This window comes from Micropterus dolomieu, linkage group LG09 (genome assembly GCF_021292245.1).
Source record: "Micropterus dolomieu isolate WLL.071019.BEF.003 ecotype Adirondacks linkage group LG09, ASM2129224v1, whole genome shotgun sequence".
In the NCBI taxonomy this organism is placed as follows: Eukaryota; Metazoa; Chordata; class Actinopteri; order Centrarchiformes; family Centrarchidae; genus Micropterus; species Micropterus dolomieu.
Window position 1 is genome coordinate 25,423,794 of NC_060158.1, and position 21,353 is coordinate 25,445,146.

General features: G+C 48.3%; 1 protein-coding gene across 2 annotated transcripts in view; it reads right to left on the bottom strand.

Moving 5' to 3' along the window:
- arid1ab (AT rich interactive domain 1Ab (SWI-like)) overlaps positions 1–21,353 on the bottom strand; it is a 53,866-nt gene continuing 32,513 nt past the window's right edge. Inside the window, exons 5-21 of one of the 2 annotated variants that reach the window (XM_046058182.1) lie at positions 16,156–16,203; positions 13,306–13,546; positions 11,813–11,902; positions 11,234–11,404; positions 10,388–10,688; positions 9,622–9,773; positions 9,421–9,518; positions 9,115–9,324; positions 8,802–9,006; positions 6,795–6,927; positions 6,079–6,254; positions 5,861–5,990; positions 5,178–5,297; positions 4,891–4,987; positions 3,852–4,671; positions 3,409–3,539; positions 1–3,324 (exon numbers count right to left, since the gene is read on the bottom strand). In XM_046058182.1, the coding sequence (XP_045914138.1) occupies positions 1,420–3,324; positions 3,409–3,539; positions 3,852–4,671; positions 4,891–4,987; positions 5,178–5,297; positions 5,861–5,990; positions 6,079–6,254; positions 6,795–6,927; positions 8,802–9,006; positions 9,115–9,324; positions 9,421–9,518; positions 9,622–9,773; positions 10,388–10,688; positions 11,234–11,404; positions 11,813–11,902; positions 13,306–13,546; positions 16,156–16,203 (5,028 nt within the window). In that variant the 3' untranslated portion in view covers positions 1–1,419. The remainder of the gene's footprint in view (positions 3,325–3,408; positions 3,540–3,851; positions 4,672–4,890; positions 4,988–5,177; positions 5,298–5,860; positions 5,991–6,078; positions 6,255–6,794; positions 6,928–8,801; positions 9,007–9,114; positions 9,325–9,420; positions 9,519–9,621; positions 9,774–10,387; positions 10,689–11,233; positions 11,405–11,812; positions 11,903–13,305; positions 13,547–16,155; positions 16,204–21,353) is intronic. The other variant, XM_046058183.1, reaches the window with a different exon arrangement.

Genomic DNA, 21,353 nt, shown 5'->3' on the forward strand with positions numbered 1-21,353 from the left:
AAGATTTAATGTACATTTATTCTTAACACGTGGAACATATAGTATAAAGATTTCATACTGAATAAATGATATTCATTAAGCCAAAAAAAGGAAAAAAGAGGAATTTACATCAAGTTTTTAGCTACATCATCTGAAATACAAATATGCAGAATCCGCATCACTGGAAAAAAAAAAAAAAAAAAAATTAAAATGGTTTCTTCATCAAGGTCTAGTTTGTCATTTATGGAGGAGCTCAAATGGAACCGCAGACATGATTTATGTTATATTCTCTACACCCGGACCGGAGACAAACTGAAACTTGAAGTTGTGTTTGTTGGGGGTGGCGTTGGACAGCAGCTAAACACCCCCAGGAGCGCGATACGAGCAGGGTTGAGGCGCCTAAGTAACGGAGAGGGTGGGTGTCAAGTAATCACATTGCTTACTTGATGCAGGAGGGGGAGGGGGGGACTTGGCGTCAAAGATTAAAAATGGTGAAGAGCAACAGAAGTTGAGAAAGAGAGAGAAGTGTAATGTACAACATCATATATACACTGCAGCTCGGACTGCATCTAGAGTTGAGGACCAGTCCTAAAGAGGTGACTTTTTAATATAAGGGTCAAGTCATACAATCAAGGGACAAAGAGAAGAGGTCGGGGTGTTGTAGGTTCACCATACTTTGGGGGGAAAGCCGTTTTCTCTCTCGACATTAACTAAAACTGTTTTTAAAAACTACAGTTTGCTGCCAAGCCAGCGTATCTCAGTGTGAAACAGTATTATTACAGTATGTTTACAGTTTTTAAGGTGTACAGTACAGAAAAAAGTCCTACAATCTACTGCACAGGCCTCCCATGACAGATGTCTGTTCACAGCCAATAATGTGGTTCCTGTGGGGCTGAGTATATAGCATCCAAAGTTACAGCAATTATACCACACCACAGTCCGTGAGTCTATGTAGCCTCCAAACATGAACCATAATATTGTTTAGTCCGTGCCCTCTTCCCCCTGCCGACCCCTCGAGGGAGGAAGCGAGCACATGTATCCCCCAAACTCACTGTAAACGAGACAGCAACTTTGGTTACAGTTTCTTCTTTTTTTTTCTGGAGATTTTTCTTTTCATTAAAAAACAAGTCCTTTTCCGCAGGGCAGCGCACTCTGTCCTATGCCGGGGTCCCAATCTGCTCTTCGTTGTCAGTATCTTTCCATTTCAGACGCTTAAAATCCACAGCTACTTCATGATATTCCTTCCTTTAGTGAGAAGCAGGGGGAGAAAGACAGTGGAATCCGAGGTGATTTTGCATAAATAAAAAAAAAAAAAAAATAGGACAGTCAGTTTTGCTCTTTTCACTCACACGCAACAGACACACGCACATACAAAAAAAGGGGAGGAGGGGGGGGTGACTGGGAACGGAAAGAGGCAGAGCTGAAACCTCCCCACGGCTGTCATGACTGGCCAATCAGAAACAGTACGTCACAGATCACCTGGGAGACCAGAGAGTTCATAAGTGGGGACACTGAGATGTCCAGTAGCCGCGACTCGTACAACGTGAACTCCGAGTGGTTTTCCTCCACCTTCGCCAGGGCGTGCAGGGCTCGGGCTGCCCGCCGCATCATGTCCACGCTGGTGGGCTCAAACTGAGGTGCACCCTGCATTTGTAGCAGAGAGCTCTGGCTCTGCTGGTACTGTGTGGCAGCTAGACTGTCCTCCAGGAAGCCCAGCAGGTTACCCACGCTGCCTTTCTGCACAGCAATAGCCCGTGCCGCTAGGCTGTCACCCTGGGCCAAGTTAGCCAACAGGACGACCGCCATTTCCCGGCAAACGGCCACCTTGCGTTCACCGACCAGGCGCACCAGGGAGCCGTACAGCTTCTCTAAGCGGCTGAACGGCGGCGTTGCCAGGATGAGGTCGACGTTGTTGTCCTGGATGCTGAGCTTGCTGAGGGTCTCGAGGACCAGTCTCTGGGGGGAAAGTGAGCCGTGGGGCCCCAGTGTAGGGAAGGGGTCCAGGGCCTCCGCTGAGGGGCAGACAGCCCAGTGGAGCAGGCCATCCAGCAGCGGCAGGCATATACTCTCTGGGTAGATAGAAAGGTCCAGCTGGCCTGAGATGTTCGCCAGAGTGACCAGGCAGTTTTCCCTTAACACCTCGAGGCAGTCCCACCACCACTCATCTCTCTCGCAGCTCACGCCTTCATCCTCCTCCTCCTCCTTCTCGTAGGTGACCGGTGCCTGTTTACGCTCGGGGTGCCTGTGGTGGAGCAGCACCAGGCGGCCCAACAGCAGCAGGAGGCCTGGGTGTTTCGACATCTCCAGGTCGTTCCCCGGAACGAAGGAGAGGCTGCGCACTATGTTGGAAATGCAGATGCAACGCCGGGCTAGTGAGTCCTGCCAGTCTGACAGCGTGCTGAGCGGCGTTTCGTCCTTGCTGTGAGGCTCGTCCTCCAGGATTTTGATGTTGCGTCGGCTCTGGAGGTCAGGGTTGATGCTGAACAGGTACTTGCCGTTCTCCTTCTGCTCTTCGGCGCCTCCACGAACCACTTCCTCTGTGACCGACCCCGGGCGGGCAGATAGTACATCATCGATGGTGGCAGTGACTGGTGCACCAATGGGAAGAAGAGGAGACTTCTGAGGTTCAGAAGACTGGGGTTGCTGCGGCCGAGGCTTGTCTTCCCCGTTGGGCTTGGATTTCTCAGGGTTTTCCGTCACCACCTCGGCCACCTGGACCTTCTTGCGGCTCTCAGTGGCTGTTGGTGTGCGTTTCCTCTGCTTGAGAAGGTCCATCCGGCTCTCAAAGTGGGTCTGGATGTGTTCGGTGGTGTCACCACCACCAATGCTCCAGTGTATTAAGCCGCTATCGAAGCTCTGCCGCTGCCCGAGCTTGGACGAGTTGTTCACCAGGAAGGGATTCTTCTTCCGCACCACCTTGATGGGGAGTTTATCAAACTTGCTAGCCTGCTTGGGCTTTTCCGAGTGGAGGTTGGGGTCCTGGGAGGACCCTGAGGTAGAGGTATTGGGTTCCTTGATAGAAGACTCCCTTTCCTTCTCCTCGTCCTCGTCCTCTGAAGACTTGTGTTTCTGTGAGCTCTCCTCCTCTTGCTTCACCTGGACCAGTGAGGAGATGTCGGTGTTGGCCTTCGTTTCCTCTACCTCCTCGTCCTCTTCGTCCTCTTCTTCGATGTCCATGTCCTCGCCCTCAGGCATGTGAATTTCGTCATCTGAGTCCTCAGCTGCGTTGGGGTCTATGAGTGTGCGCTGGCCGGGGTCTCCGACTTCATACTCCTTTAAGATGCCAAAGATCTCGATGAGGCAGCGTCTGAAGTACTCCACCACCAGCTCCAGGAATCCAGGCAGCTGAGAGACCAGAGAACAAAGTCACCAAAAAAATCCTCTACACACGGTGTGACAAGATAAAAGACGCGGGCTTGTGAAACTTACCTGGCACAAGTTAAAAGTAGAAATGCTATTGTCATCATAAAGTAAAATGTTTATGGTGTCCAGGGCCCAAGTGCTTTCAGCTAGTAAGCCTGACTTTAGTGACATCATCACTCTCCAAGCCTCAGGAGTGCCTGTAAAAAGACCAAAACAGAGTGAATACGAGCCAACTCAGTCATGATCAGCAATCACAGGTGTTCAAAATAAGCAGCGTTTATCTGTTAAACTATTTCAAATTGGCAGGCAGGTGGGCATTCATCAGACATTTGGTGGTGATTAGTACTGGGTCCATTCATTTAAAGAAATGGTCAAACACTGCTCTTACCATGCAGCTTTTAAGTCAGTAACATTTTATGACTTCTGTAAAACTACACCTTCGAGTCATTAATTGTAATTTGTTCAGTGCGTGTCAATACTGAGTGAGGTGTGAAATAAAACTTCTGTACCAATGTCTTTCATGGTGAGCCGCCTGCGGGGCTTTAGGTGGGGTTGGGAGGACTCCACAGAACCAGGAGGGAAGGCCACATCTCTCCTGATCATGGGTTGCTGCACAGGGGCCTGGCCAATGTGGGAGGCGGGTACTGGGGGTCCGGCTTTCTGCACCTTAATGCCCGGATGAATGTAGGGGGACTTGCTGGGTGACGTCCTGCTTTCCATTGGCCGGGGGATGGGTGCTGGGCTCGACACCTGAGGAATGTGGTTCTGGGAAGTCTGGTAGGTGGATGGCAGGGGTCTGGTCATGGGGGGTCCAGAACCACCGGGGCCAAACGGCGGCTGCCGCTGGTTGACGTGGCCGGGCCACTGACCCTCGTGGTTCATGCGTTGGTCTGACGGCATCATCTCCTCGGAGCGGTTCATGCCGTGGTAGCCGGGGCCCTGGCCTGGTACAGGAGGTCCCTGTCGGTTCGGATAGTTGGGGTAGCCCATCTCATTGCGGCCCTGCCACATTGGACCCTGGGGGCCATCGGGACCTGAAGGCATGGGGGTTGCCATCATCTGGGGAGGCATTGGAGACTGGGAGTTGGGGCCTGCAGATGCCGGTCCTCGCTCCCGGCCGAAAGGGAAGGGGAACTGGTTCTGTGGGCCTGGTGGTCTGCGATCCCCTCCAGGGTATGCATTATACTGGTTATACATGTCCTGTTGCCCTTGGGGCCCCGAGGACTGGGGTCCTGGCTGCTGCTGACCACTGTAGGGGACGTTGTACATTTCTCCCTCATGGCGCTTGGCTGGAGGCCCATACCCTCCCTCTACAGGACGCTTATAGTTCTGTCAGAGGACAACATTCAGCATTACACTTAACAACTGAGTATCTTTATGCAACAATATTAACAAGAATTAATGCTTAGATCTGTTCAATAGGTTATAGGAACATTTACCTTTAATACATGTATGGTAAAAAAAAATATTTTTAATTAGGGAAATGTTTAAAAAAGAGGAATCAAGTTGCAATAACAGCACTGCAAATGCTGAACAAAATGTTCTTACCGGTTGCTGCTGTGGATACATTCCCGGCTGCTGATTTGGGTACGGGCCACCAGGGGGAGCTCCTTGGCCAGGGAACTGATTGGTGTAGGAGTCATGCCTGAAAACAATAACAAAAGTTCACACCATTAAATTTCACGTTTCGTCTTTACAGTAAGTGCCAGTTGTAGTATGAAACTCCAACGCGGATGATCATGCATTCTTTTCAAAAGAGTACACTGGCAAACTGCCTTGAAATCACCATCTTTGTCCTTTAATGAAGACCAGTGTTAGCAGTGCATGGTACTAACCGTTGCTGTGGAGGAGGGCGGCTGGGCGAGTACATCCCTGTGTCGGCTCCAGAAGGCATCATGTTGGGCTGAGGAGCCCCTGGTCCCATACTGCCGTCAGGACCCATGCCTGGCTCCTGTCTGTAAACCCAACATCATCACTCAGCAGCTGATCTGACTTAACTTCATATTAGGTATGAACGATATGGATTTTTTTTAAAGCCGATATGATAAATGATGATTACCTGCTTCTCATGGCCAATACTGATAAGATAACTGATAATTTTGGATTTTAGTAAGTTAGTTCATAACCAGTAGTTTATGCACACCTGAGTAGTGAGCAGAGATGGATGATTTCATATTCCATTGCTCTGACCTAACCAAATCTGACTGACCTCACGATTGTTAACACAACAAAAACAGAACAGTTGGAGCCCTTCAAATGTTTTTTTTCCTAGTATAGCACATCAAAAAACTTCAAAACATCAAATGTTTTGTATTCAAAATTCAAAATCACTGATATGTTTGGCCCTCTGGTCTACACTGTGTGGCTCCACCAGGTGATGCTGTTTGACGTCATGAGCGCGACAACAGGCCAATCTTGTCAAGCACTTTACAACCCTTTTATTTATGTTCTACAGATATACAGTCATTATAATTATACAACCATGCTGACCGCTTGGAGAACAATGCAGTATGTTTACCTTCGGTCATATCCGTAAGGGTACTGTTGCCTCTGGCCCATCTGCATGTTGCCCATAGGGCCTGGTGGGCCCCTGTTATACTGTTCTCCCATCCCACTGTTGGGACCTGGTTGCATGAACTGCTCTCCAGCTTAAAAAGAAAAAGACAGATTATTGTTGGTTTCAGCTCTAACGGAACTCCTACGGTATTCTGATACGCTGGTTTGGCCGTCTCTCACCTTTCCTCATGCCACCAAAGGGGTCCTTGTTAGACTCGTAGGGCCCCATTCGACCCATCATCTCTGGGCCCCCCATCCCAGGCTGGTAGCCCTGTGAGTTGGGAGTCATGGCATTCCTTCTGGAAAACGCCGGGTCTCCGCCGTCAGCAAACGGGTCTTGGAGATTAACGCTACTCCTGTAGGAGGGCAGGATGCTTGTTAGTGAAATACAGGGGGATCATTCATGCTTTGTTTAAAAATTCTTGTTAATTTCTTGTTTTGAAGGTTTTAGAGTCTTGCCCCTAATAACTATTGCTTGGCACCCAAGAAGAAGTTGCAAGTGCAAGTTCAAGAAATGAGATAATCATAGAAATTGTGTTTTCCATCTGTAGCTTTTAAGACATTAAGCAGTGTGTGGACCATGTGCTGCGCCTGCTGCTACTGAATTTATTCTTAGGTGTTTATTTAACTATACGTTTTTATACAATTTTCCAAATCACATTTTTAACAATTGTTTCTCTTTAACACTTATTAACAAGCTGGTTGTGTGTATATCCTAACATGACCTACCATTACATAACTTACAGCATATTTTTCCGCTTGGTGTTTTCTATTTCGGGCTGCAATGATGCAGTTTGTATTCATTTATTTTAACAGGGATCCGTTTCATTTTATTGTGATGCCTCCTGATATTGTTGACGTCACAGAAACAAGATGTTGAGGCTTCTAGCTCATACCTGACGCCAGGCATCGGAGGCATTTGCGTGTGCGGGGTGGAGGCTGGGGTCGGGGGCTTCGGGTCTCCCCCCTCTGCCATCGAACTACTGGTGGACTGAGGGGTCTGGGGTCCTTGCAGGGATCCGGAGCCAGCTGCAAAACAAGCGTATACATGCTGAGTACTGGGCAAAGACGATAAAGTCCTCCGGTTAGTAAAATTGAACGATTCTAGAGAATTCAAAGCACATCCCCTCTCCTCCCTCCTCTCTTCAATCCAGTAAGGAAAGCCAGAGCTGATAGCTGATAGTGAGGCGGGATAGTCTTGTGGATAGGCTGAGCACTGCTGGGGTACACACGCTGGCTTTTGGCAATCCTAAATCCCATTAAGAAATTCCAGAGCACCGCACAGAGGAACACCAGTTTGTGTCAAGCTGACTGGCTTTTGAGTGCGCAGCCAGCGAAAAATCTTCCAGCTCATCACAGCATGCCAACCCCCCCACCCCCTTCCTCAGCCACCACCGGGGCTCTTGGAGTCACCAGGAAACAATGATCTAAACCCGGACTCTTGACAGATTACTGCCTGACCTGTAGAGACAGGGGACGGCACGTTGTGTGATTGTGTGCATGACTGTTCGTGTTGTGTGTGTGAGAGACATAGTAGCGTTCATCCTTAACTTCAGCTCAGGACTTCTCACTATTAGCACGGCAGTCTGATGACTCACAGGTTCCCATTCATTAAACTGGCACACACACACACACACACACACACACAGAACACCGGGGTCACTTGCAGGTCACATTTTCTCACATCATCCTCTCGCCTCTCTAGCGCTCACACACACACACACACACACACACACACACACACATTAACAGGCTCCCCCTCCCCCTCCTCCCTCTGGGCAGGGATTTCCCTCTACTAAAGATGAAGGGAGGAAAGGGGGGGGGGGGATCTCATGAGGATGGAAAAAAAATAGAATGGCAAAAACAGAGTGTCAGAGAGTGAGAGAGAGAGAGAATAGCGTGACTTTTACGCACACACATACACACACATCCAAGCCGCTTCTCCCCATTCATCATTTCTGGCTCAGTACTAATCTCCAGGGAGTGTTGCCTTGCGCCTCTGTAGCCCTGGGCCAGGCACCAGGCAGCGAGGACACGCCACTGACGTGACATTGCTATCACCAAATCACCTCCTGCCCCACGCTGCCACCCCCCCGTCCCAGCTCTTCCTCCGTACTAACTAGAGGGCTGATGCCAGCTGACAAGCACCCTGATGCCTCCTGTAACAACACCCCGGCGCTGACTCAGTGCCCCGTGTCTGACAGCCTGGGTCTCCGCCAGACTGAAGCAACACGTGGTCGCTCCTGGTGTGGTTGCTCCTGGCAGCTAAAACCTGAGTCCCTCCAAAACAAACAGCTTCCAGGCGACACATGGTCCCAAGGACCGCCCCCCAACCCCCCCTCATACCGCCCCCCTTAACCTCTGATTGACTGCCAGTTTACACGCTGACTTTTACCCAACATTCAGAGTTCATTGAAAGATTTGGCATGCTGTGTCTGTTCGCACAAAAACCAACGGGTGGAGTCTGAAAGGACAAGTCTTTCGTCATGTCCTGTGCAAATGCCAGGGAGTATTCCCCCAAGAGATGTGTTCGTGGAACTGTCCAGAGGATGTGGTGCACTTCTATGACTTACAGCTACACCGCCGCCATTTACAACTCCTCCAATATCTGCCAAAATAGCGGTGATTTATGGAGGATGGCAGCCGCATACAGGAGATGACAAACGATGTTCTGAGATTGGCTTTTAACACTGCAATTAATAGGATACAATAAAATACACTAGTTTATAGGGCAGATGATGTGAGGCAAATAGGGCAAGGAGGATGTGATGAATTGCATGGAAACCACACTGCACCCGAGGGAGAAAGGGAAAAAGGAAATAGGCTTTCATTCACTGGACACGATTGTGATTTAATTCAGACAGGGAAATGGTGATGAGGTGGAGGAGGATGACGGCGCTCACCTGGGCTAGGAGGCTGGATCTTGGGCTGGTTCTTTTTGGTGTCTGTGTTGAAGAAGTCCGGGGGCGGGTCCTCGCCGCGCTCAATCTTGCACTCGAAGGCGTACAGACACTGGATGTACTGTTTCTTGAGCGAACTGGCCGCGCTGCTTGACGTGCCCACGTTCAGGTTGGTGGCCAGCTCCCTCCACTTCTTGTTCTTGTTCACCTGGTGGGCGACAAAGGAAGGAGGCGGCTCAGAAAGGTGCACACAACAGCCTCATAAGAATTACTGTGATGTTTTCATCTGTGATCAAAAGGTGGAATCCAGGCGTACCTGGGTGAGGCCGCCGATCTCTTTGACAGACACATAGAGTCTGAAGAGATCGAGAGGCTTGCGTCCCACTGCCGGCAGGTTGTTCATGCCCATGGCCTTCTCCTCGGCAAAGGCTAGGAATCGATCCACCCACATCTTCCTCTCTGGCTCTGGGCCAAGCTCGTACAGACGAGTGATCTTCTCGTTGGTGATGGTGGAAGAGCTCGACTTCTACAGGATAGACGATGGGAGGAAATCATGGGATGAGTAAACAAAAAGGCTCTAATGTGCAATGAGAATTTCAGCATGTGGATTTTGAACTTCTACCTTTTTGGATTCTGGCTTGGGAGTCCCTTCCACTTTGTTGTTCATTTTCGGGGCAGGGGTCATTTTGTCCATGCCAAACTCCGAACTTGGAGCCATTCCTGTGTTGAACGGTAATAAGAGGAGGGTGAAATATAAAAGGTTACCAGTCTTATCGCCCACATTGGTACAACAACCACTTGAACATGGGCTGAAGTTACTCACCCGGGGTGTTGTTGGGCATATTTGCTCCCATTGGATATGGCCCTGGCCCTGGCCCTCCCTGGTTCATCATACCGTGCATGCTATTCATGCCTGGGCCATATGGAGGGCCTGCTCCCATCATGCCCTGGGACATGTTCGGGTACCCAGGTGGCCTAGAGTAGAGAACGCTTGTTTAGACACTTGGGAAAAATGAGACACAACAAGCTGATAAAAGTGCATCATTGTCACAATGAAACACCCAGAAATAAGTATCTGAGGGTCTGGCATGCTTTCCATGACTTTCTGTTTCATTCTGTAACATCTATGCTATTCCTTGTCTTGTGTTAACTGGCTTCAGCTTATTCTGTAGGAAATATCAATTTACGTCATATGATTCTAGCAATTGCCAAGCCCACGAGGGCCTCTCTGTAGGCTGAGCTGGCACGCTCGCTGGGGAGAGATGTGATTCACCGATGTCAGAGACCATCTCCTGCTCTCTCATTCGCTCCACTTTTTCCTTTTCTCTCACAGTCAAGTGTTTGGTCTGCTGCCATCTACTCTGCAGCACACTCAGGCACCAAAACACACAACAGACCGGCTTGCACGTGGGAAGAGCCAATCATTTTTCATGGTCACAAAACCAGCACATATAATCAAGGACACACACACACACACACACACAGCTAAACATTCAGGCTGGAGAGTCTGAATAGAGTGCGTCATACTGACCCTGGACAGGCAACTGCTCCCTGACACACTGATGTAGCCAGTAGCTGTAAGCACCCACCTGTTGTGTATTGAGTTTGTTGGTCCGTGGTGCATGGAGGGGCCGCCATCCTTCCTGTTCATGCCTGGAGGGGGGCACATCCCGGACGCCACCTGAGGAGGCATGCCGGCCATGTTTGAGCCCATCCCAGGACCATAGGGTCGAGCACCCATCTGCCCCGGGCCTATTCTGCCAGGTGGGATGCTTCCATACTGAGCCCCGGTGCCCTGACCAGGCATGGGGTTCATGGAGCCGCCCATGCCGGGGCCACTGGGGTAGTTGGCATTTGGCATCCCTGTATAGCCGGGCTGCCTGGGGTAACCTGGAGATGTCACAGACGGACAGAAATGTTGTTTTTTTTCCTGGTACCAGCAATCATCTGTTTATAAACCGTGTTTTGGTCTAAAACAGGGAAATGTGTGGCAGGACTTATTCTCATCTCTCCCTGACGAGATAAAGAGTTTCAGCAGCCGCGGTTCTTAATTTACCTCTGTGCTGCCTGTTCTGACAAGCAGCCTGATGAAGCGGGCTTTATATGGCCGCTGCTGTTCGCTGCTATGACTCATAGCAGAACTTCTTCAAAGCCCACAGAAACCATCTGAGACTTCAAAGTGAAGTGATATAATTTCATATATGATATATGAAGTAAGAAGAAACTTCAAAGCGTTTGTGAAAATCAGGGCTATCTACAAAACTGTGGTGGTTGCAGGACGACAAATGTAAACTCATTCACATTATTTTTGGGTTATGAAAAAAAAAACCTGCGTGATATGTAGGAGCTTCCTCTTCTCTCCTCTACTATTTCGTTAAACAGTGTAGAGGGCCTGTTAAAGCAACACCGCCTACACTTCGACCCTGAGGCCTCACCTTGTGGACCATACTGGGTCCCCTGAGGCCCGTAGTTTCCCATGGAGTTGTTCTGGGGATAAGGTCCCATTCCACTATGCATCTGGCCTCCCGAAGACTGGCGTGGAGATAAGGCGGAGCCAGGTTGTCCAGGGGACCCGTATGGAGGCATCTGAGGGTTACGCATGTACACTGGAGAGGATTGGGAGGGAACATCATCAGACGCGCGATTCTTCATTCATAAAAACTCTGCATGTGCTTCAACACATGGTTACATAACACGTTATGGCCCTGTGTGAAGAACCTAGCTCTTTACCTCCTCACAGACACACAGTAGTAGTACAATGTGTCTGGCTGCTGTTACCCTCATTTGACCAGGCAAGTAGACTACAAGCACATACTTATTTAAAAGACACAGCCTGGAGGAGTGTTGAGGAGGAAGGAAGGCATACAAATGCAAACAATCACACCTAAAAGCTGCTGAGGTCCAGACTCACATTCACTTTTGGCCGCTGAGCTGAGGAGGGGTATGGTGCTTTTATTTTAAATACACCTCACAATTTGAACCAAAAGCCACTTGAAGCATGTCTCAACACTCACCCCTGTCCTGGCCCATGGCTGACTGGTTCATGGAAGAGTGCATGATGCTGTCCGACTGGACGCTGGGCGGCCGGGGAGGCATCTGATTACCTGAAGGGCAGCAACAACACAAGGGCTCAGGAACTCGAAAAGGACTTAAGAAATCTGACTGCTGTGGTTACCTACAGTCCATCCAAACGATGATTATTATTTATATTATTAAAAAAATTAAATAAAAACAAAGAAAGACTATCCTGGTATCTGCCTATTAAACTGCTCTCCACACAATAAGTTGTCGGCGGCATCGTAACTTCTGTTTCTCTGGTGTCTGGATGGTTTACTAGCATCACGTTAGGAGAAAATGTTCCCATCTGGCATGTCACTTGTCACAAATGTGATCTGTTGCATTTGTGAGCGAGCAAGTGCTGAATAAAAACTCTAAATCAGACTCCTGCTTGTTTGCTGGATGTCTCACACAGCATCCAGCTCAGTCTATGAAAAATGTATTCAAATTATTTTTCCTGGTTAGGTATTTTTAGCAGGGATCCTTTTTATGTTCAGCCTTTGGCAGGTAAACTATTATCACTGCATTCAGTTTCATATTGCACGTCGCTTATGTTTGGGACAGTCCTGTAAATAAATCTGCATTTGTTCTCTTTGCTATATTCTTGGTCATTTAATTTTTCTTTTAAGGCTATGTTTCATCTCATTACACTGAATAATTTCAGTAATACATTTGTGTTTGATCTTGGTTGTTTTTCCAGTAACAATGCATCAGCCTTCTGGGTGCCTGCTACATGGATATAAGACTGTCCATACTCCATGTGAGTTCTATTTCATTCCGAAAGCATGGTTTGAGATTTCAAAGACCGCTTCAATGCACGTTTTCTGTGAAAGGAGCAAAGTCTTGGAACTTGCTTCAAACTGCACACCTTTAAGAGAAATGTCAAGTCCTGGTTGGTTTAGCAACACACTTGTACTCACGTCTAGTCTCCTGTAGTCTCTGTTACATGTGTTTTATTGTATGTTGATATACTCCTTTTACTTCCTTTTATCTTCTTTTTTTCTCCCATTCTCTTTTTCCTCTCACTATTTTAATATTTTATTTCTTTAAAAGCCCTTCTAGGGAAGGGTGTTGCGAATTAGTAACGGCTAAAAACACAATGATACACACACTGGATTGCTGCTTTCAGTTTATCTATGCAAACTGGGTCGGTCCCTGTTAAAATGAATAACTTAAATTTAAGGCCTTCCATTTCAAAAATAAATAAATATTGAAATGAAGCTGACAAAACAGTAGATTTTTGGCATTGAAGATGCCAAAATCTCCAGTACTATACATACAAAAAAAAAGGTATAATACTATAAATAACCAAATAATGTCGTTAAGAAACAAAGTCCAGAAGTGTTCCATACTGTAATTCTGATGCTGCTGTGAAATCCTGAGCAAAAACAAGACCGTCATTTAAAAATGTAGATATCTTATCTAAGTCTTCTTAGTATTCTGTCTTTACCTGGCACAGCAGCAGGGGACAGAGGACCTGTGCGGGAGGGGGTGACGCTTGCGGGGGAACCCACAGGTGATGGCGAGGGCCCACGTATCCCTGGCAGGTGGGGCGAAGTGTGCGGAGAGAAGGGTGACTGGGCAGGATTGCTCTGCTCACCCTGACTGCTGGACACCCCTGAGGTACTGACGCCGGGGCTCAGGGCCCCCTCTGCACCGGTGGGCAGGTCGTCGATGGAGCCCGACAGATCCTGAAACAAGAGGAGCAACATAGGTTAATGATGGGTTTATACAGGGAAATTAAGTTAGTCTCACCTTTTAACATGCTTTGGGTTTCTCTCAGTGGAAATGGAAGTGACGTTATTTGATAAGATTTTTTTTTAAGGTGGAATGAAATAAAATAAAATTTACTTTGACCGTTAAAATGCATGATAAAACAGCAACACACTTTGCAAAACACACACAGACACAGACTTAGTTCAAGTTCCAATGTCCAATCTATTGTTCATTCAGAAGAACAGATTAGACAACTGCCTGTAACTGTAAAGTCGGAGCTGGAAGCTGTCAATATTACCAAGTACCTTTTTAACACCTAATTCATTCTCTTCAAACATGGCAAATTTTATTCTATGCACCATTTCTTTTTAAGTTGATTTTTTGGGCATTTCTGCTTTCTTAAGATAGCAATAACTGGAAAGGAGAGGGGGGAGGACATGCAAAGGGCCTGGGAATCACACCTGGAGACTTTGAAATGAGACGGGTTGGATGGGATTGGTTTGTAAGAATCAAAATTTCCAAGACAAAAACCATCAAACAAAAAACGATAAATGATATCAAGGCAAATCAGTCTGTGTGTGTAAGCAGGGATGTAAATAAAGCCCAGTTTGGTTTTAAAATATAAAAAGGCTGGAGAAAAGAACTGAAAAATGTGATTCATATCCAGGTTTTGTCCTGCACATTCTTGAATGAGAAGGGTGAGAGCATTTTATTTCAGTCATGTCAAAGTCAAATGAAACCAAATCAAGTGAATGGAAATCCAAATGGCCACTGTTGCGTTACCGCAATCTTTGCCTTCACCAGGGTTGTGTCTGTTATTCTCTCATATGAGACTGCCGGCCCAATTATGGCGCAAGCACACATGCAATCACAATGACTTCTTGAACATCATCACTCCTATAATGTTGATAATGATCCATCTTGGCAAGGAAAACTCTGTGTGGCTTGCAAAGATAAAGCTTGTGTGTATGTATGTATGTATATGTATGTGTGTATGTGTGTGTGTGTCTGGGGGGGGCATTTTAAGCAAGTCATCCCGGGAAACAGCTGAAATAATTGGTGCTGGGCACGGGCTCTGGTGCCATGTGGTGTTGTTATTGAGCCTCGTTGGCTGTGACACAAAGACAGCCAGGCAGGCAAGAAGGTAGGAAGGCAGCCGGCGGTGATTATGTTTGTGGGAAGGTGAATGTTTACACACTGGCCACTCACGTGGAGCCCATGTGCTTGCTCAGAAATGCAAGCTCATCTGCCAGTCACATCGGAGGAGGGAAAAAATGGGAGGGAGGAGGAGGAGGGAAAAAAAAGCACTCATTGGAAGGTGGCCAACTATTCCCATAGAAATCTCACACTCGCAGGCTGGCTGCAGCCCCGAAGCCGGCGGTTTTGCACTTGAAACAGCGCCCGTTGCTATTTTTGGGATGTGACCTGATGGAGGAACCCCAGAGGGAGTGACAGGAGGAGAACGCTGATTCAGAATCCACCCTCCCTCCCTCCCTCCCCCCTCCAATACACCCCCACCCTGTTCCCTCTGCCCTCCCTCCATCTCTTCCTCTCTTTTTCTCACTTCGGCGACTGCACAAACCCAGGCCTTTCTGACCTGCACAGGAGACATGGCAGCTACACAACCATGCAAAAAGCAGCAGGAGGGCTTTATGTATGAAAACCACACTCCAAAGTGTTTCACACTGGCCAACAACCAATTAACGTTCACAAACGTAAAAGCAGGTCAGAACAAGGCATAGCCACGCTGCGTGGAGCAGGGAGATCTTAATGCTCTAGAGCAGAGAGCACAAATCAAACAGCATGACATTCCTTGCTTAAACAACCATGGTGAGATCCTTTTTCCAGCAGCCAGCATCGTCAGCTGACCTACATTCCCCCTCTTCCCAGCCTGCACCACCCCACCTCCACTCAGATATCACAAGACCGGTCATCTGACACTGGGCTCGGTCTGAAGGCCCTGGGCCAGCCACCACGATGACCACCTCAGCAGCTGCCACGCTCAAAGCTTCAGAGATCCCCGCACAGAGCCGTTTCCCGGCCACGAAAACCCTCCCACACAAACTCCTTCGTGACCCAGACCACGGGGCAAAAAGGTCAAGGGGTCGATTCCTGGGGAGTCACGTCTCGGCAGGAGGTCACTGTGGACGGCTGACATACACACTTCAGTGAAAAGACAGAAAGAGGGACTGAAAAAGTATTACCAAGGCCGGATCTATCCTGTTAAAAAACAATGGCCTTTAAAAGAGGGATTCGGGTTAGCCTACTCCTGGGGTCCCTCGGGGCGTTTAAGCAGAATGAGGATCAGCTGAGTAAAAATCTAACAAAAATGAGCAACATTGGAGAAGTGGAAGTCTTCAGTCTTGCCACCATTACCTAATACATTGTTGAATATGACCTCTGTACGTTTTTGGCACTAAGGTCAGCTGTCAAGTATCAAAACCCAAGTGCCAAAAACTGCCATTGAATACTTCCTCACATTTGTTATCCTTTGACGAGACAGTTTCTGATTTAAACATCTGAATTTTGGCAACCGTTGAATGATGGAGTAGAATTATTATCATTTCCACTGTGTTGTTTTTACCTCTGCAGCCGCAGCACAGCCCCCCAGTGAGAAGCAAATAGCGTTGTCCTAGCAAAAGGAAAGAATGAGTCAAGACAGGGTTAATGAATGTCACAGAGCAGTGACAAAAATGTGGTGAAAGCCCTACATCCTGGGTTTGGTGGCTGAGGTATTATACTGAGTGAAATAAAAACAGATCTATCAGCATACCCCAACAAACAAACTACCTGAAATGATTCAATAGAGGGTTAAAATGATTTAGATTAGACAAGTGGATTCAGATTCAATAAAATGCAATTGAGCCTCAGTCCTGGTTACTATAGGTCTGACAGGGGGGTTTGCCCCCTGATTGGAGTCTGTGACAATCTTGCTTGGATTTTCTTTGGTGTGAAAGACAGAATTTCTCTGCAAAAAGAGCTATTGGTGTGAACGCCACCCACGGGAACCAGAATCAATTGACAAGATAAAATACTGACATAGTAAAATAGTATATTATTAATTAACATTAACATTATTTTGTTAAATGGACAGTTAATAGGATTTGGTATCAGAAAAATGCTGGCGTCATTGGCACGACAAAGTGTAGACAGTTGTAGAACAAGAACTTATGACAAAATCAAATCAACAATAGTAACAAAAAAATAATCTAATGCAAATCTCCAAAAACATTCTCATATACAGTCCACCTGCCATACCAGCGTGTACGCAGCATAGAGGGCGAGCTCTTTAACATCCTGTAAATATCTGACAACTGACAGCTCTGGTCCCTCAGCCTGGATGGGCAGAAGCATGGCACACACACACACACACACACACACACACACACACACACACACACACACGCTCCTACCTACTCCCACTCTGCAGTCATTGATTTTCCAGGCTCAATACTGCACAGCACCAGCCTGTTCTGCTGACTGCACAAGCCGGACAGCGAGAGGAGAGAAGAGGAAGGGGCGGGGGAGGGGGGGGGAGGTTGGTGATACTGATGCTGCTTTGGCTCGGCTATTCAGCACGCTCATCATTAGAAGGCGAATGATGAAGAGGACGTGGATCAGGCATGAGGAGGAGTGGGGCGGCTAAGTTTGAATGTGGGGGTTTATGAGCTCGGAGGAAGGTTACAGCGGCATTTATCTATATGACAATTATAGCAGGAGATAACATGAGGATATACAAGGGCACAACCGTTTTCCAACGCGACAACAGGAAGAGGGGACGATGTGTGAGCTGTGTTGTGGAGAGAACGAGAGAGCTGCAGCTCTTTCTGTGGAGCTCCAAGCTCCTTTCTATGGCAGCCATTTTGTGTTTTTTCCCAGCACTGCCTAACATGGAACTTCAGAGCTGAGAACTGCAGAACAGTGCTCATGATGTCTGAGGGTTGAAGTGAGGCAAGAGAGACAGATTTAAAACAGTGTTGTGTTAAAAATCCAATAAATATTCCTGAAAAACATTTTCTCATAATGCAATTATTGTTCATGAATGTGGAAAATGGCAGAAAGTCTTTAGTATTCCCATTATTCCCATATTCTCCACTGCTCTTCTGAGTGTGCCTGTGCTGTCTGAGTCATCTGTTCTGCTCTCCTCTCCGCCATCCTAATGTATTCCATTTGCAGATTACTTCACTGAATCAATCAAGCCCGACCTGAGCCATTAGTCTGCCAAACCAGCCCATTTCTTTCTTCTTCTTTTTTTTGTAGGTTGTGGAAAACAGAAAGTGGGATAAGAAGGGTAGCGTGGCTGCCCTGAGATAATGAAACGTATCTGGATTGTGTCACCCTGGCCAGTGTAACTAGATCTAGTGGTGGGGGTAAGGAGGGAGATGTGGTGTGGGGGGACAGAGTTCATCCCTCAGTCACACACTCTCCCTGACCCACTCTTCTCCGTCATTCTCAGACCTCAGGATTTCGCAACCGCCTGGGCTGGCAGGCGTCCTTGTTCTCAGGCCTCCAGATGCTAAACGCAACGTATAAGGGTGGAGGGTGGTGGGGGAGAAAAAAATCCCACTCTCTCCAGATTAGCTCGCACACACGCTCACATACCCTCTGTGGAGAGGTGATAGCTGAGGAAGAGAGAGTAAGGAGGGGAGGGAGGTTGGGGAGATAAAAGAGGGAGGGGAAAAATGGCTGCATCTCAAGGGCTGCCATGGTTACTGCGATCCACGTGGTTGACACATTAGAGCCGACACAGTCCCTCCCCCATGTTGCCGCCATCCCCCTGTCTGTCTCTCTCTCTCTCTGCGGCCTCCCTGCGTGCCTGGCAGGGTCACAGTGCAGTCAGCTACTACAAAAGAAGCAGCCCGTCATTGTTACAGGAAACGCAGACGCACCAAAGCTGTGCGCTCCCCCACCCCACCCCCACCCCCGCTTTAATTACACACTCAGCCTCCGGGTCGAGGCGGCCTAGGAGACACACACACACACACACGCACACACACCCACATGAAGTGGACAAACACAAAACAGCAAAACCTTGAACGTCTTTCCCTGATGTTTATGTTTACATGCTGACGACCTCGTGAGTGAGAACACTCCAGCGCTGCGCATTTACTGCTTATTCATGGCGAAGTGGGCTTTCAAGATCCAAATGGGGTCATGGGAAAAGTCATTTCTTCCCTTTTAAGCGTTAAGATCAAATGAAATTTTCTCTGCACATCTCCTGAAGGGGTTTCTCTTCTCCTTCTCCCAGCTCAGCCTCTGAACGTGCCGACTTGACTTCACTGAGCCCAGTAGCATATTATCTCCAGACCTCAGTCACAGCGCTTCTATCTGCACGCACAGATGACAGACCGTAGGCTCTCCGACAAAACAAAATTTAGGCTTCTACTCTTTTGGAACCACCTGTAGTGACTCTATGCTTCAGTACCATGGGAGGACAGCAGAAAATGTTCAGGCGTTGAACAAGACGGGCAGACGGGTGCTCCCGACGCCTCAGCCACCTGCCCAGAGGGTTCCAACTGCATCCAGGGGCCGTGCAGAGCCACGAGGAGCTACCGGGAAGTCCACCAAAGGCTCAGAGAGAGGAAGCTCCAGCCCCAGCTGGAGGTTTGCAGGGCTGAGCTCAACCATAAGGGGGCACTCCCATCCCACTATGAGGGAAGAACTGGAGAAAGGAGGAGAAGCAAGGCAGGCCCCTGCCTCATACAGCAGCAGCAGCCATTACAGGGTTTCACATACAGCACAGGCTGAAGAGAAACTCTCTATATACAGTTAGAGCTACCTATAGGTGCACCAAGTTGCTATTTCCCATTGCATACCGTGATATAGAAATGAGCCGTTGAGCAGATGGCTCAAAAACGCTCAGTAGATGAAATGAACGTGTGTGAGTCCTGTTATCTAATTTCTTCAACATGTAGGCAAACGACATGCGTGGCCAGTGAACACGGCAGTGACACAATGCTCAGATACTGGGAGCACCCTACTGGGGTTGGATATCTTGTCTGGAGTATCAGTGCCACAGACACAATGTCTACTAGCGCCACAGATGAGCTACCTCCAGCTCCCCAGAGATCTCCATTACACTGATACTTTATCACCAGCAGCCACGTGGGAAGGATAATAACAACACGGACAAAAAAGTACAAGATGAAAGAGCGCACCAGCATTGTTCAGAAAAACAGTCTGCTAAGGCATAAAAAGAATTGATCAATACGGTTCTGCTTCAACATTCCTGTGTGACGCTGACTTGCACTCAAAAAAGAAAATAAAGGCCAACTATGAATCTTAATCAATAAGTAGTGAGTTGTTTTTTTTAATGCTTCACATTTGCCTAATTGAGCTTCTCTGTGGGGGTAACAAAAAAGGGGGTGTGCAAGGCACACAAACACCACAGCAGTCTGTGTGTAGCTAACACAGAGTAGATGGGGAGTGGGGGGTGCGGTCTGATTGCCGTGAATAATGGGGAGATGGTGTGTGCATGGGGGGCCTTTTGTAGAGATCACAATAGTTGCAGGGAGTCCTAGGCAGCACACAGATGCCCAAGTGAGGCAGGCAGCTGCCCAGCCCGAGGTAAGGGGTGCTGAGATACAGAGGGTGAAGGGGCTGAGGTGGGGGTGGGGGGGGGTGTCTGTGGATGGGGAGGCTCCAGACCCCTACAGCCAGTCTGCCTGCTCTCCAGAGCAGCAACGCCCCTCCCCTTCTACTGTCACACACACAAACATACAGCGTGTCTAGAGGGCGCTACCAAAGCAATGACACTACCAGTGAATTAACTGGGGAGACAGGGAAAAAAATAATAGAGGTTATTTCATAGAGTGAGAGTTAATTTCATTGTGAGGCCGTTTTCATCCATCCACGCTCAGCAGCTTGTTCCAGCGAGACCAGTAGAAAGCAGAGCACAGACAGTGCTGCAGTCAGCCACAGTCTTTGTGCTGCAAAACTAGCTCAGCCCAGCAGAAATGGAGGCAGAGGGGAGGGGCATGGGAGAGTGTGTGAGTGTGTGTGAGTGAGCGGAGAGAGCAAAAGGGAGAGTGTTCTGTGTGTGTGTGTGTGTGTGTGTGTGTGCGCTCACAAGAGCAAAATAGGGCTTGGGTTTTAGCAGGCTGAGAAACAATTCACTGAAGCAAATGCAAAACAACACACTTTGTCAGCAGATTGAATTTTCTCAAGTACATTAATTAAAAATCACATAGAGGAAAGAAAGGGGTGAGACAGAGGGGGAGCAAGGAGAGAAACAGACGAGCGGAGAGGGAGGGCGAGTGAGAGGCACCCTGGAATCTGAATAAGACATGTCCACACAGGAAGCAAGGCCCCCAGAATAGCAACAGGAAACTGGCCCCGGAATCTGAATACTGTCAGCGTCAGAGCCTCGCAAAACAAGGCTGCGCTGCACAGCGTTATGAAAGCTGATTTACTGAGAGAGGGGGGAGAGAGAGAGAGAACGAGGAAGGCGAGGAGGAGGAGAGCGCAGGCGAGGGAAAGAGAAAACGAGAATTTAGACAGAAAGAGGAACGAGAGAGAGAGAGAGGCAGAGAGAGTGAAATATAAATATATAAAAACAGAAAGAAAGAGAAAAATGCAGCAAAAAACAGAGTGTAATATTGAAAAAGGCACGGAGGGGGTTGGGCTGGGCAGGAGAGGAAAAAAGTGGGCCGGCCTTGTCAGGCTGATTGCTCCAGAGCTATGTCGCAAAAACAAGCTTAGCTGCAGGAGGAAAGTAGAGCTGGGCTGGGCTGAGCAGGGAATGAGGATTGAAAGGGGGGGGGGGGGGGGGGGGGGGGGGGG